Below are 15,821 nucleotides of genomic sequence, written 5' to 3'. Positions count from 1 at the left end.
GTCTCAAATAAATAAATAAAATCTTAAAAAAAAAAAAAAAAGATAGTAATTACCTCTAGGGAGGAAAGAGAACGGTGCCTTCAATTGTGTCTATTTCTTAAAAATATGAAGTAAATAGGGCATGCTAGGTAAAATCTGAGCAATGGGTAAATGGTTTCTATTCTAACCTCCTTTTGGCATACCTAAATATGTAAGTGTTTAACTGAGATGAAATAACAGTATTTTACTATTCGACTGTTTGCTGGAGTGCCACCACCATCTGATGGATAGCTCATGATCCGCGGGCGAGGTCACCGACCCCGCCAAAAGGTCGCCTTTTCAGTTCCTAATAACTCGATGGCTTTAGAGCACAGCCCCAGGTCACTCGAATTGCAACCTCACCGCTTTCAAGCCAGAAGTTGCAGGCGTGCAAAAATCACACTGAGCAGCTGCACGAAGGGAGGTCCGCGTCTGGCGGCGGTGGGTCGGGGTGCGAGGAGACACGTGCCAGCCGCTCATCAAAGGCTGGGGGCGGAGAAGCACGCCCGGCCGGCCGCGGACCCCGGCCCAGCGTGCAAACAAATCCAGCGTGCAGTTCCCCTGGATTCGACAGCACCGGAAACGGCAGCTCCCACTGGGGGCGCTGCGGACACACGAGTGGAGGCTGCCTTCCAGGAAGCCAAAAAAAAAAAAAAAAAAAAAAAGGGGGGGGGAAGAAAGAAAGAGAAAAAGGAGGGATAGTGGAGAGCCGGGCCCCGGCCGCCGCCCCCACGCCGTGCCCCCGCCTCTTCGCCGCCCGGGCCGCCGCCCTCGCGCCCGGCCGCTCCCCGGCGGCCCAGCCCTCGGACCCCGAGGCCGGCCCGGCGCTGCCCGCCGGCGGGGACCTCAGGTGCGTACCCCGCCCCCGCCGCGGCCGCCATTAGGAGCGGGCGCTTCTCCTGCAACTTTCTCCGCCCGCGGGGCTGGCGAGGGGGAAGCCTGGGGAGGGAGGCCGGCCGTCCAGGCGCACGGCGGGAGGCGCCCCCGTCGCCGCCCCGCGGCCCCCGAACCCCGTTCCCCGCAGGCCGGGCCCAGGAGTGGGGGTGGGGCGGGGAAGCCCCGCCGCGGGGACAACGGTCGCGCGCACGGACGCGCAGCCCTGTCCTCTCTGATTGGCTGGGCGGGGTCGTGGGGGCGGGCGTCCGCAGGCTCTGGGCTGTCTGGGCCCGGTGCGCGTGAGGTCACGCTCCGCCTGGCGTACGTGGGGCTCGCCCGCTGCGTGCGGACGTGCTCGATTGGGTAGGTGAGGGGGCGGGGCCGCGGCTGTTGCCTGGTAACTGCTCCGGCTCCCCGGAGGAGGTGTCGGGCTCCGCCCCCCACGTCGCGCGTGGCCGGTGGGCGCGCGGCGTGGGCTTTGGAGTGGGTCGTGGCCGCGCGGCGGGCTCCGGCGTCCTGCTTGACGAGCAATGCGGAGGCCGGAAGGAGAGCCTCCGGTCGGGGGCCTACGATTCCTAATGGTCGTGGCTTAGAGTTAAGGCGGGGAAAGGCATCCTCAGCCTGTCAGACCCAAGCTTTGCTGCGTTAGTAACAGCTCTATTGAGCTAGGCAGTAGAATGCGCCCTAATAGCGTGTGAGCGCCCGTGTTTGGTTTACTGGCGGAGCTGTGCGCTTCCATTGTCGAATCGCAGAACATTTCCCACCCCGGCCCCCGCCCCCTGCAACCGCTCATGTCCTTTCTGCCTTGGTGGCTCTGCCTGTTCTGGATGTTTCCCATAGATCGGGTCATCCTAAGAGATCTTTGTGTCCGGCTTCTCTCCTTCCCTTTTATGGCTGAACAGTAATCCGTTGTATGGACAGACCACATTTTTTCCCCCACCAATTGATGGATATTTGGGTGGTTTCCACTTTTGGGCTATAATGAATACCACGAACATTCATGTACATTTTTGTTGTTGGGGGGCTTTTTTTTTTTTTTTTTTTCCTTTTTGGAGGTGGGAGGGGGAGGGAGAATCCCAAGCAGGCTTCACGCCCAGTACCGGCCCACATGGCTTGATCTCACAACCCTGAGATCACGACCTGAGCCAAAATCAAAAAGTCCCATGCTTAACCGGCTGAGCCACCCAGGCACCTCCACATACTCGTTCTTGTGTGGACCTATTTTCGACTCTCTTGGATATATACCAAGGAGTCGAATCGCTGGGCCCAACTTTGCCTTTCAAGGGGAAATTTCTTCATGTTTTAGCATCCTGCTGGAAATGGTTGGTGTGACTGGCTCATGGGGCCATCAGTACCCACAGATTTGGTGCCAGGCAGTAGCAGGTGTTACTATGCAGTGGTGATTGGGACTGGGTCTTGGTTCTGCCTGCGTGCTGGTTAGCCCCTGGAGTTGGCTGCCCTGAGCTCTGGGTCTTTCCCTGGACCTTCAGCCTGGACATTGACTTCCCTCATTCTCAGGCTGCCCAACTTGGAAATAATGTTCACATTGTCTTATCCCTCTCAGTTACTGAGTCTGTTTCCACATGCCCTGGGCCACTCAGGGGTGTTCTGGCTCTCATTTTGCCTTTATTACCTGTTATTCTGCTGTGTCTATGCAGGTCTGTCTCCCTTGACAGCACTGGTGGTGGGTTTTACTCACCTTTGTTTCCTGGTGCCCTTCTTGGGAACAGTGTGTTTTCACATTGCAGGTGCTCAAAACATAGTTTTAAATTTTTATGATTTGGGGGCGCCTGGGTGGCTCAGTCGGTTAAGCGTCTTCCTTCAGCTCAGGTCATGATCCCAGAGTGCTGGGATCCAGCCCCGCAACAGGCTCCCTGCTTGGTGGGGAGTCTGCTTCTCCCTCTCCCCCTGCTCCTCTCTCTTTCTATCGTGCATACTCTCTCTCTCTAATAAATAAAGTCTTAAAAAAAATAAATGTTTATGAGTTTATTTTGACTAAGGTAAAGTTCTAGACTGTTAATCATTTAAATTTAACTTTTTTAAATTTTATGATCTTGAAAATACACATTATTTCTAGTTATCTTCCATATGCTTTGGTAATTCCAGAATAGAATACCTTGTTGTCTTGAAATTTGTTGTTGTTCTTTTAAATTTTTTTCCAGTTTGGGGGTGCCTGGTGGCTCAGTCAGTTAAGCGGTGGACTCTTGATTTCAGCTGGGGTCATGATCTCACGGTCCTGGGATCAAGCCCCACGTAGGGCTCTGTGCTCAGCAGGGAGTCTGCTTGAGGATTCTCTCTCCCTCTCCCTCTGTTCCTCCCCCCAGCTTGCCCGCACATGCTCTCTCTCTCTAAAATAAAAAAAATCTTTAAAAAAACTTGTTAAATTTAAATTGTTTTCCAGTTTTATTGAGATATAATTGACATATAACATTGCGTTAGTTTTAGGTATACAACATAGTGATTTAATATATGTATTGCAAAACGATCACAACTAGGTTAGTCAACATCACCTCACATAGTTACAAACTTTTGTTTTCTTGTGATGAGAACTTTTAAGATTCACCCTCTTAGCAACTTTTAAACATATAGTAGGGGGCGCCTGGGTGGCTCAGTTGTTAAGCATCTGCCGTAGGCTCAGGTCATGATCCCAGGGTTCTGGGATGGAGCCCCGCATCGGGCTCCCTGCTCGGAGGGAAGCCTGCTTCTCCCTCTCCCACTCCCCTGCTTGTGTTCCCTCTCTCGCTGTGTCTCTCTCTGCCAAATAAATAATAAAATCTTAAAAAAAAAAAAAACCTGATAATATAGTATTGTTAATTGTAACTGCCATGCTGTGCATTACATCCCCAGGACTGACTGACTGATTGATTTTAAGATTTTTTTCAAAAAAATTTAATCTCTACACCCATCGTGGGGCTCGAACTCACAACCCTGAGATCGAGAGTCAAATGCTCTACCAACTGAGCCAGCCAGGCTCCCCAGAACTTACTTTTTTAGGACTGGAAGTTTGTACCTTTAACGCCCTCCTCCATACATTTCTGTGGAATGGAGAACAGGTTTAGCACTGAGTTTATAGCTCCCATTCACTGTGGCCCAGACTGGAAAAGGTGGCACCTCAGGAACTTAAATAAAATCAAGGCCTCGGAGACCTGAAAAATTCTAGGAAAACCTAGAAATGGTTTGAAAAAAAAACGGGGCCTCTATTTCAAGATGTGAGAGGTTTGGTAAATGGAGCGACGACATTGCAAATGATGGACCGTTGTCCATGATGGAAATGAACAGTAGATCAGGGATGAGCAAACTTTTTCTGTGAAAGGCCAGATAATAAGTACTTTCGGTCCGGGGGACATGTGGTCTCTGTCACATGCGTGCAGCCCTGCCCTTACAGGAAAGCAGCCACAGATGAAATGCAGACAAATGAGTGTGGCTGTGTGCCAATAAAACTTTATTGACAAAATGGATTTGACCCACAGGCTGCAGATCGTTGACCCCTGTTCTAGATGTTTGCTTTTCTTTTTTTTTTTTTTTTTTAAGATTTTATTTATTTATTTGACAGAGAGAGACACAGCGAGAGAGGGAACACAAGCAGGGGGAATGGGAGAGGGAGAAGCAGGCTCCCCGCAGAGCAGGGAGCCCGATGCGGGACTCGATCCCAGGACCCTGGGATCATGACCTGAGCTGAAGGCAGTCGCTTAACCAACTGAGCCACCCAGGTGCCCTAGATGTTTGCTTTTCATTCGTAAAATATCACCTTGAAAAGAAGAGAGAGATGGTCCTCAAGGGTTGCTGGGGAAACTATGTAAGATTTGAGAAGGTTTTTGTTTTTGTTTTTTTAGTTTACATCTCCAGTCTTCTAAAAGAGTAAAAAGTTGGACTGACTCAATCAGAAGAGCATGGGACTCTTGATCTTGAGGTTGTAAGTTCGAGCTCCACATTGGATGTAGAGATAGCTTGAGTAAATAAATAAACTTTAAAAAAGTAATAAATAAAAGAGCAAAAAGTTAAGTACTGTGTAAATCCTGTGATCCGAGTGAACGTTGCTTATGCTTTAGATTTGAATAGAAAAGAAATTAATCACCCCGTAGGCTCTGGGGGATTTTATTCTGTGATACAGGCTTTCCCTGTTAAGGATTTTTAGCTTTGAGGCGCCTGGGTGGCTCAGTCAGTTGGGCGGCTGCCTTCAGCCCAGGTCATGATCTCAGGGTCCTGGGATCGAGCCCCGCGTCGGGCTCCCTGCTCAGCAGGAGAGTCCCTCCCTCTCCTTCACCTGCTCCCTCTGCTTGTGCTCTCTCCCTCTCAAATAAAATCTTTTAAAAAAGGATTTTTAGCTTTGCTAGAATGCAGTAATTTGTCTTTTTTTTTTTTTTTTTTTTCAGGAAAATGTTCTCAGGGTGGGAGACCCCAGGTCAGCTTCTAATCATGTTTCATTATTTTGATTTAAGTCATCTCTACACCCAATGTGGGGGCTTGAACTCACAACCCCAAGACCAAGAGTCCCATGCTCTATGGACTGGGCCAGGCAGGAGCTCCTCCCATGTTTCATTATTGTTGATGTTCCATTAGTGCACGGGGTATTCTAAGTCATCAAATAGAAAAGACAAGGCTCCTGCCTCCATTTGTTGTTAAGTAAAGGATGCAACAAAGCAATAATTATGCAACGTTGAATTTTTTTGTCATCGCTGGTATCACGCACAGTTGGTACCAACTGCTAATATCTCACTTCCACCTAGCTTAATTCTGCCTGTTATTCTGTGCAATAAACCAGAGTTTTGACGTCACAGTCCTCTTAGGTGGGGATTACTGTGCTATAATTAACAGAAATGATACTTGTACCACTCATGCTAAAAGATGCCAGTCAAGCAATATACTTCTGTGTTTTAGAGAAAGGCTTTGTTGAAACTTCTCTATGCAAGGAATTGTGCAAAATAATAGATACAATGGTGCTCGCTTCAGCAGCACCTATGCTCAAGTTGGAACAATACAGAGAAGATTAGCATGGCAAGGATGCGAGGATGACACGCAGAATAATAGGTACAGAGGTACCATACATGCGTTTAACTTTTGAGAGTTTAACCATGGTTGAACTGTAGACATGAAATGAGAACAATCACTATTTCAATATCATAGGGAGAGCTTGGGTGGCTCAGTCGGTTGGGTGTCTGACCTTGACTTAGGTCATGGTCTCAGGGGCCTGGGATTGAGCCCTGAGTTGGGATCTGTGCTCAGCGGGGGAGTCTGCTTCTTCTTCTCCCTCTGCCCCTCCCCCTAGTTGTGCTCTCTCACCCTCTCTCTCTCATGAATAGATAAAATCTTTAAACAAACAAAGAAATAAATATTGTAGGCACTCTCTGTCATTCCAGTGGAGGAGCATGTGGGAGACGGGAGCCTGGAATATGCCAGCCCCTTAAATGGTCTCAGTTCTCTGGGGCCTCTCAACGTGAACATCTCAAAACACCACGTGTAAAAAATTAAAAAAAAAAACACCACGTGTGACTCCAGTGTTTTAAAATGTGTGTTTTTCAGGGCGCCTGGCTGGCTCAGTCGGTAGAGCGTGCGACTCTTGATCTTGGGGTTGTAAATTCGAGCCCCACATTGGATGTAAAGATTACTTAAAAATAAAATCTTAAGGGGAGCCTGGGTGGCTCAGTCATTAAGCGTCTGCCTTCGGCTCAGGTCATGATCCCAGGGTCCTGGGATCGAGCCCCACATCGATGGGGTTCTCTGCTCCGCGGGAAGCCTGCTTCTCCCTCTCCCACTCGCCCTGCTTGTGTTCCCTCTCTCACTGTCTCTCTGTCAAATAAATTAAAATAAATAAATAAATAAATAAATAAATAAATAAATAAATAAATAAATAAAATCTTAAAACAAAAATGTGTGTTTTTCATACATCATGGCCCCTAACCTACTTCACTGGGTGATTAATGGAAGAAACAGCCATCCGTGTCTAGACTGCAGGGAAAACTGGCCAGCAGGACTTGGTGAGGGGTCACCAGGGAATCCAGTATTCATGCCGTCAACGTGCAAGTCATCAAACAAGGGCATTTCGTGTTCCAGTAGCTGCTTGATGACCAGCCAAGTAGGTGATAAGAGTTTAGAGAGACAGAAAAGTATTACAGTTATGGCTGGAAGACATGAACTCCAAAGACATAGCTATTGATGGCAAAACTCTTTTTTTTTTTTAGATTTTTTTTAAATTTATTTGACAGAGAGAGAGTGACAGAGAGAGACAGCGAGAGAGGGAACACAGGCAGGGGGAGTGGGAGAGGGAGAAGCAGGCTTCCCGCAGAACGGGGAGCCCGACATGGGGCTCGATCCCAGGACCCTGAGATCATGACCTGAGCCGAAGGCAGTCGCTTACCGACTGAGCCACCCAGGCACCCCAAAACTCTTCTTTTTTAAGATTTTACTTATTTATTTGTTTATTTATTAGAAAGAGAGAGAGAAAGAGCACGATTGGGGGGCTGGAGCAGAGGGAAAGGGACAAGCAGACTCTGCACTGAGCTTGGAGCCCAAAGCGGGGCTCGATCTCATGACCCTGAGATCATGACCTGAGCCGAAATCAAGAGTTGGAGGCTTAACTATTGATGGCAAAATTCTAAAAGCAAAGGGAACCAAGCCCTCCCCCAAAGAAGGATGGCCTTCTGATAAACAGCTCAAATCCACCCCAGCGGGGTTGACACATTTTAGAACCACTTATGTGAAAAAATGTGCCGTGTTGGCGAAGTTGCATCTAGTGATAAAGAGGAAAATCATTTCCCTAAATAATTAAAGAAATCAGAGAAGAAAAATGTTCTCTCTGGGACAGGTACTTTTTGCTTCCTAAGATGATTTTGACCATGCGTGAATTTGCCTTTGGGCGTGCCTACTTCCATTGTAAGATGGGACTCTGTTGTGTAAGAAGGGTTTTTTGGTTTGTTTTGTTTTTTAAAACAGTATTGGAATTAGTTTACTCTGAAAGATACTAGTCAAGAATATCAGTTTCTTAGTCACAGTTTCCTTTTTTTCTTAAGTAGGCTTCGCACTCAACATGGGGCTTGAACTCATGACCCTGAGATCAAGAGTTGCATGCCCTACCAACTGAGCCAGCCGGGAGCCCCTCTTAGTCACAACTAAGTCCCACTTAGTCTTAGTTATTATATTATTATATAATAATAACATATTAAAGGGTTTTGATTGCTAGTTTACTTTTAGAACAGTGCAAATTTACCCATATTAGTCTTTTTTAAAAAGAAATATTTGCTTTATCTTAGATAAAAATTGGACACATGTTCAATATATTTAAAGGCTCATTTTTAAATCTTTGTAACTTCCAATGGGAAAATAATTTCACTGTTTCAACCAAGTAATGCCATTGATTTCTAAAAGTGTAGACAGGACTTTGGAGTGAAAGCTCCAGATTCGCCAACAGACTTATTTTGCATAAAATAAAAATCATTTAAAGTTGTGCCCTTCTCATGAAAGAATTTAATCTGAATTCTTAATGGTGCATTCTAGAGACTGATTTCCCCAAAAAAGAAGTATATAACCCATAGGATGGACCATACAATTCCTGAAAATAGAAATGTACAAATAATTGACACAGAGTATGGTCAGTTTCTAAAAATAATTGTTAAAATTTTGAAATAATCTTGAACTTGCTGAAAAGTTGGGAGTATGGTACAAAGAACTTTTATTTTTTCTGAACCATTTGAGAGAAATTATCAACCTGTGGCCCCATTATTCCTGAATACTTAACAGTGTATATTTCCTATCAACAAAAATATTCTACATAAAGCAGTATTACAATCAAAGTTAACCCAGGGACGCCTGGGTGGCTCAGTCAGTTAAGCGTCTGCCTTCAGCTCAGGTCATGATCCCAGGGTCCTGGGATCGAGCCCCGCATTGGGCTCCCTGCTCAGTGGGGAGCCTGCTTCTCCCTCTCCTCTGCTGCTCCCCCTGCTTGTGCTCTCTCTTTCCCTCTCTCTCTGTCAAATAAATAAAATCTTTTTTAAAAAGTGAACTTTCCATAAAATATACCTTGATTTTAAAAATTTTGGGGGTGCCTAGGTGGCTCAGTTGGTTGAGTGGCTGGCGCTTGATTTCAACTTCAGTCATGATCTCAGGGTCCCAGGATCAAGCCCCATGGTGGGCTCGGAGGCAAGTCTACTTTGAGGATTCGCTACCCCTCTTCTTCTGCCCCTCCCCCTGCTCACATGATTTCTCTAAAATAAATAAATAAATCTTAAAAAAAATTTTTTTTAATGACACGAACAGATGTTTCAAAGAAATGAAATGTAATCCCAGTGAGGATTTAGTTTACAGCAGTTATAAAGAATTTTTTTTTGAGAGATCGTGAGCAGGGGTGGGGCGGTGTGGTAAGAGGTGGAGAGAAAGGGAGAGAGAGAATCTTAAGCAGGTTCCACACCCAGCGTGGAGCCCGACCCAGGGCTCAAACCCACAACCCTGAGTTCATGACCTGAGCCAAAATCAAGAGTTGGACGCTCAACCAAACAAGTTACCCAGGCGCTCAGCTAAAGAATTTTTATAATAAAAACTTTTTCAAAAGGAGACAGTGAATGATCATTTTAACGATTTTTCTTCTTGCTGAATAAAATCTGCAGACATGAACAATGTTTGAGTTCAGGGATGGGTGCTCCACTTTGCTTTTTGGTCTGCTTCATTGAGAGACTTCTGAACTTGGAGGTTATTTTAAGGACGTAGAAGGCCATGTCCTAGTCATTTTTTTCATTTTATAAACTACCCACGTGTAAGTAGTTTATAATGACAGACTTCTCCTTGTTCTCAAATATGGGTGTGATACGGAGAATCAAAGTTTTATTTTAAGATAATTATTTAAAAGCTTCAAATTGGGGACGCCTGGGTGGCTCAGTCTGTTGAGCATCCAAGTCTTGATCTCAGCTCAGGTCTTGATCTCAGGGTCATGGGTTCAGGCCCCATGTTGGACTCCACACTGGGCATGGAGCCTACTTAAAAAAATAATAATAATAAAATAAAAATAAAAGGTCCAAACTGAAGCGTGTGTATTTCCTTACTTGTTCATGGCCAGGTCATGCCTGGTATGAAGTCCCATTCACCTTTCACATTCTATTTCATAATAGGGAGACTGATTTATTAAAAGAGTAGGCTCCATGCTGGGAGCCTCCCAACACGGTACTTGAACTCACGACCCCGAGATCAAGACCTGAGCTGATATCAAGAGTCGGATGCTTAACCAAACTGAGCCACCCAGGTGCCCCAGATTTATAAAAATTTTTAACCAGGGCGCCTGGGTGGCTCAGTTGGTTAAGTGACTGCCTTCGGCTCAGGTCATGGTCCTGGAGTCCCAGGATCGAGTCCCACATCGGGCTCTCTGCTCAGCAGGGAGTCTGCTTCTCCCTCTGACCCTCCTCCCTCTCCTGCTCTCTGTCTCTCATTCTCTCTCTCTCAAATAAATAAATAAAATCTTTAAAAAAAACAAATTTTTAACCAAAGCAATTTGATCTCCCTCTTCCTCTGCCTGCCACTCCCCCTGCTTGTGCTCTCTCCCTCTCTGTCAAATAAATAAATTAATTCTTAAAAAAAAAGAGAGAGAGAGACGTATGTGAATATTTCTGAATAACCTTATACAACCACCATAATTCACTCCCTTCGATCTATCTTTCGGCTTCCTTCCATGTACTTATTCATGTTATCTGTTAATTTATCTTTTGCTTACAAATATAATTAATCCAGCTGCTTTGGGGCCATAACATAGCCAGCAGTATTTCTTTAGAATGCTCTACTTCAAAAAATCCTCTTGATGGGGGTGCCTGGATGGCTCAGTTGGTTGGCCATCTGCCTTTGGGTCGTGATCCTGGGGTCCTCGAGTCGAGGCCTGCGTTGGGCTCCTTGGTCATTGGAGAGCCTGCTTCTCCCTCTCCCTCTGCTGCTTCCCCTGCTTGTGCTCTCTCTCTCTTTCTCTCAAATAAATAAATTTTTTTAAAAAATCCTTTTTATGGTGTTAGAGAAATTTTTTCAGAGACATCTTGGGATGCTACCTTGATTTAGAACTCGGAGGAATTTTGAGTGAGCTTTTATGCCAGAGAAATCTTAGCTGGGATCATCTCTTCCCTCCTTGAGTGTACAAACCCATTTCTCTCTCTTTTGTGGCTGGGAGTCAGAGTGTGGTGTCGGGCACTGACGTCATCAGGAAGTGGTTAACATGCTTCTCCAGCAAAGTACTTGAATTTATTTTGCGAGGAGATGATGTCCAGGTTTAGTGGAAAACACCCTTCATGAAAATTAGCATTCCTAGCCAGAGATCTTGGGCAAACCACTTTACGTCTTTATTATTATTATTATTATTAATTTGAGAGAGAGAGAGTGAGCAAGAGAGCACGCAGGAGCAGGATGGGGGGCAGAGGGAGAGGGAGAAGCAGACTCCCCGCTGAGCAGGGAGCCCGACGCGGGACTCGATCCCAGGACCCTGGGATCATGACCTGAGCTGAAGGCCGACGCTCAACTGATTGAGCCACCCAGGCGCCCCCAAACCACTTTATGTCTTTGATTAGTTTCTTCACCTGTAAAGGGAGGTTGGAACTAGGTCATCAGTGAGGACCCTCGCAGCTCTAAACGCATGCTTAGAGGATACTGTGGATTTCCACCGCTCACTTTCTTGTTACTTCTCTTGGACAGGGATCATGGCCCAAGTGGAAGTGTCCGCCCTGCCTGTGGAAACCGAGGAGTCCTCGGAGAGCAGGATGGTGGTGACGTTCCTCGTGTCTGCTCTGGAGTCCATGGTGAGGCGGTCTGCGGTTCTATAAAATGTCCCCCAGTTGGACCACTGTTGAAATAGCAGAGCTGGGCCACATTTCACTCTGTCTATTTAACTGTAGCCTTCTTCACAGAGGTCCCGGGCTCAGCAGGTCACTGTTAAAGGCACTTCTTATGCTATGGATGTAATTATATCAACGTGAGCTTTCCAGATCTGAAAATTTAACGTGTGAAATCCAACGTGTGAAATGGACCGTGTGGGTGAAAACCTGGTGAGAAATGTCCTTAATCTCAAGGAATCTGATCACAAGATACTTATTGATTAGAAAGGGAAAACCAGCACCTTTATAAAAGTGGACAAGCCTGAGAGACACCCCCTTCATCAGGCGATCAGAGTGAACATCAGCAGTAATGGGGACAGACTGGCATCATGTGCCTCCCGACATGATGCGTCAGGAAGGGTCTTTGCCAATTCTGTGGCATTCCTGCCAAAAACGCAGACCAGAATCTAATGGGGGAACACCAGACAAAGCCAAATTAAGGGACGTTCTACAAAATGACTGGGCTGGACTTTTTTTTTTTTTTTTAAGATTTTTCTTTCTTTATTTTGAGAGAGAGAACAAGAGAGAGGGGGGTGAGTGGAGGGGAGAAGCAAAGGGAGAGGAAGAGGGAGAGAGAATCTCAAGCAGACTCTGTGCTGAGCATGGAGCCTGACGTGGGGCTCGATCTCATGCCCCTGAGATCCTGACCTGAGCTGAAACCAAGAGTCAGATGCTTAACCTACTGAGTCACCCAGGCGCCCACAAGAGTGGTATTTTCAAGGAGCATTAAGAAGTCCAGTAACAGTGAGGCAGGGGGAGAAAAGGAGAAGTGGTCAGAGGTAAGGTTCAAGAGGCCCCAGGTGGCCAGATCATGTAGAGTTCTGTGCCTTTCTCCGCAGGGTGGTGGGAAACGTTTGGAAGGTTCTGAGTGAAGGAGTCATGCGGGGGCGTGGTGCTTGTGAGGACAGTTGGTGAACGTGGAACAAGAGTGGGATGCTGGGGGCGCCTGGGTGGCTCAGTCGTTAAGCATCTGCCTTCAGCTCAGGTCATGATCTCAGGGTCCTGGGATCGAGCCCCGCATCACGCTCCCTGCTCCGCGGGAAGCCTGCTTCTCCCTCTCCCACTCCCCCTGCTTGTGTTCCTGCTCTCGCTATCTCTCTCTCTGTCAAATAAATAAATAAAATCTTTAAAAAAAAAAAAAAAGAGTGGGATGCTGGGACACCAGTTAGCGGGCTAAGGCTATGGTTCAGGCAGGAGATTTCTGGCATGGACAAGGCTGGGAATGATGGAGGTGGGAAGAAGTGATGCTTCTAGAAGGACCTGTAGAGTTGACAGGACTTAGCAACAGATTGGATGTGAGTTGTGAGGTTTTCTTGGGGGGAAAATTAAGAGTTTTGGTTTTGGTTTTGGTTTTTATGGTGGTAAGATAGAGATCATAAAATTTACCATTTTAACCACTTTAACCAGTTCAAGGGCATTAAATACATTCACCTTATCGTGTAATTGTCACCACCATCCCTATCCAGAGCTTTTTCATTTTCTTCAACTGAAACTCTGCACTCATTGAACAAAATTACTCCCCACCCGCCCCTCCCTCAACCCTCTGGGAACTAAGAAGTTTTTTGGTGGTGGTGGGGGTGCACCTGGATGGCTCAGTCAGTTAAGCGTCCAACTCTTGATTTCAGCTCAGGTCATGGTCTCCAGGTCGTGAGATCGCACCCCACGTCGGGCTCCACACTCAGTGGGGAGTCTGCTTGGGATTCTTTCTCCCTCTGCCTCTCTCTCTCTCTGTCTCTCATGAATAAATAAATCTTAAAAAAAAACAACACAGAAGTTCTCTCTGGTCAGGAATATACCTACCAATGTAGCATATGCAGTTATAAATACACCACACATTCTTTTCAGTCTTTGGAAGGATTTACACAAAGTAAATTTAACGGATTTCTTGTCTGTAGGACACACACCTGTAGCCCTACGATGAACAGGAAGTGTGTCTTATGTATGAATTTTCACCTGTTGCACATCCCTACCATCAATAATAAAAACATACTCAACCAGGTTGGAGGAAATACTAAGTTATCTCTCTAGTCTGTCTATGGAAAATATTTTAAAATTGTTGTCATAGAAAGAGGCAGTCAAAGAGTCTGTAGCCAAAAATATAGGGGAAAAAGACCTGTTGGAAAGGCAGGTCAGCTGGTAAAGATACTGCCCCCAGTTCTGACAAGCAGCAAGAATTCGCTGACAGCCACTGGGTGTCCTACAATTTGACTCAATTCTGACTCAGTCTATGTTGAGAGAGCGGAAGATCCCACAGGTTAAGGGCTCCACCCTCCAAGGCCACCCCTCACTTCAGATGCTGACATCAAGTCAAGGTTGTCAACCTGTGCTTCTGACCTACGGATCGGAGGTTCCAAAGAGCCCCCCCTCCTTGGGTGTGATTAATTTGCTAGAGCAGCTCACAGAACTCAGAGAAACAGTTTACTTACTGGATTACCGGTTTATTACAAAAGGATGTGACTCAGAACAGCCAGATGGAAGAGATGCATGGGCAAGGTATGGGGAAAGGGTGTGGAGGCTCCATGTCCTCTCCCGGTTCACCACTCTCCCTAAATCCCCACGTGCTCACCAGCCGGGAAGCTCCCGACGCTGTCCTTTTGGGGTTTTATGGAGACTTTATTACACATAGGCACGATTGATTAAATTACTGGCCACTAGGGATTGAACTCAACTTCCAGCCCTTCTCCCCTCCCCAGAGGCCAGGGGGCGGGCCCGAAAGTGCTGCTCCTCCAGTCACATGGTTGGTTCCCCTGGCAACCAGCCCCATCAGGTACCCTCATTGACCTTGACATTAACCTTGACAAAAAGATCCCTTTGTTGCTCTCTTAGGAAGTTCCAAGGGTTTTAGGAGCTCTGGGCCAGGAACAGTGGAGGAAGACCAAATATATTATTTATTGTTATAAGCCACAGTATCATAAGTTAATAAAAATATTAACTTAATAAGTTAAGAAAAATATGTTCTCTGGGTTTTATGATGTTTATGGTATTTGCTTGGTGGATTTGTTTTGTTTCTTTGTCTTGGAGATTTTTCTCATTCTAAATGAATGCTCATTTTTGTACCTAATTTTGTATTTTTCTTAAATTTAATCTCTATGCCCACCATGGGGCTCGAACTCACAATCATGATATCAAGAGTCACATGCTCTACCGACTGAGCCAGCCAGGCGCCCCCGTGTCCTTTTCTTAAAACAGATCTCTCAGGCTCCACAAGATCTGGATCTGCCCTGGTATATAACACTGTATTCTTTGTTTCTATTTCAGTGTAAAGAGTTGGCCAAGTCCAAAGCAGAAGTGGCCTGCATTGCCATGTATGAGACAGACGTGTTTGTCGTTGGAACCGAGAAAGGACGTGCTTTTGTCAACACCAGGACGGATTTACAGAAGGATTTTGCAAAATACTGTAGGCGTTAACAGTGTTATCCTTTGTATGCATAACTCTTAAAATATTTGCTGGGAAGACTTATGTAATGTTTTCTTTTAAGGTATCCTAAGCATTATCCTAAAACTGGTTCTGATACATCTCTTTTGACTTGGCATCCCAGTGAGTAGCTGCCCAACACGGAGGAGTCCAAGAAACGGGGCCAAGTGTATTTTGTCCTGTGTCCTCAGCAGCACCCTGGTTTTGTTAAAGAAATGTGAGGAACATAGAGTAAATTATCTTTGACTCCTTTTATAAACCCACATTTTAAAAAAATTCTGGGGCGCCTGGGTGACTCAGTCGGTTGAGCATCCCACTCTTGGTTTCAGCTGGGGTCATCTCAAGGTCGTGAGATCAAGCCCCGTGTCGGGCTCTGCACTCAGCGGGGAGTCTGCTTGAGATTCTTTCTCTCTCTGCCCCTCTCCCCCACATGTTCCTTCTCTGTCTAAAATAAATAAATAAAATCTTTTTAAAAATTCTTTTTTTTTTTTAAAGATTTCATTTATTTACTTGACAGAGAGAGACACAGCGAGAGCGGGAACACAAGCAGGGGGAGTGGGAGAGGGAGAAGCAGGCCTCCCGCGGAGCAGGGAGCCCGATGCGGGGCTCGATCCCAGGACCCTGGGACCATGACCTGAGCCGAAGGCAGACGCTTAACGACTGAGCCACCCAGGCGCCCCGAC

General features: G+C 46.3%; 1 protein-coding gene and 1 non-coding gene across 6 annotated transcripts in view; both read left to right on the top strand.

Moving 5' to 3' along the window:
• The window catches only part of LOC117999510 (general transcription factor II-I repeat domain-containing protein 2), a 52,186-nt gene that overhangs the window by 9,060 nt on the left and 27,305 nt on the right, over positions 1-15,821 (top strand). For 3 of the 5 annotated variants that reach the window (XM_034988700.1, XM_034988698.1, XM_034988702.1), the window contains exons 1-3: positions 802-868; positions 11,545-11,648; positions 14,982-15,120. In XM_034988700.1, the coding sequence (XP_034844591.1) occupies positions 11,550-11,648; positions 14,982-15,120 (238 nt within the window). In that variant the 5' untranslated portion in view covers positions 802-868; positions 11,545-11,549. Of the gene's footprint in view, positions 1-801; positions 869-11,544; positions 11,649-11,756; positions 11,895-14,981; positions 15,121-15,821 lie in introns of those variants that run through there. The other 2 variants (XM_034988701.1, XM_034988699.1) reach the window with 2 other exon arrangements.
• LOC117999694 lies at positions 5,832-5,943 on the top strand. The gene has a single exon (XR_004676308.1). It is a non-coding gene; the product is annotated as a U6 spliceosomal RNA (small nuclear RNA).

Source organism: Mirounga leonina, unplaced genomic scaffold (assembly GCF_011800145.1).
Source record: "Mirounga leonina isolate KUSES-001 unplaced genomic scaffold, KU_Mleo_1.0 Mir_454, whole genome shotgun sequence".
Taxonomy (NCBI): Eukaryota; Metazoa; Chordata; class Mammalia; order Carnivora; family Phocidae; genus Mirounga; species Mirounga leonina.
Note: the sequence above shows the minus strand (reverse complement) of the source record. Positions and strands in the feature narration are given on the sequence as shown.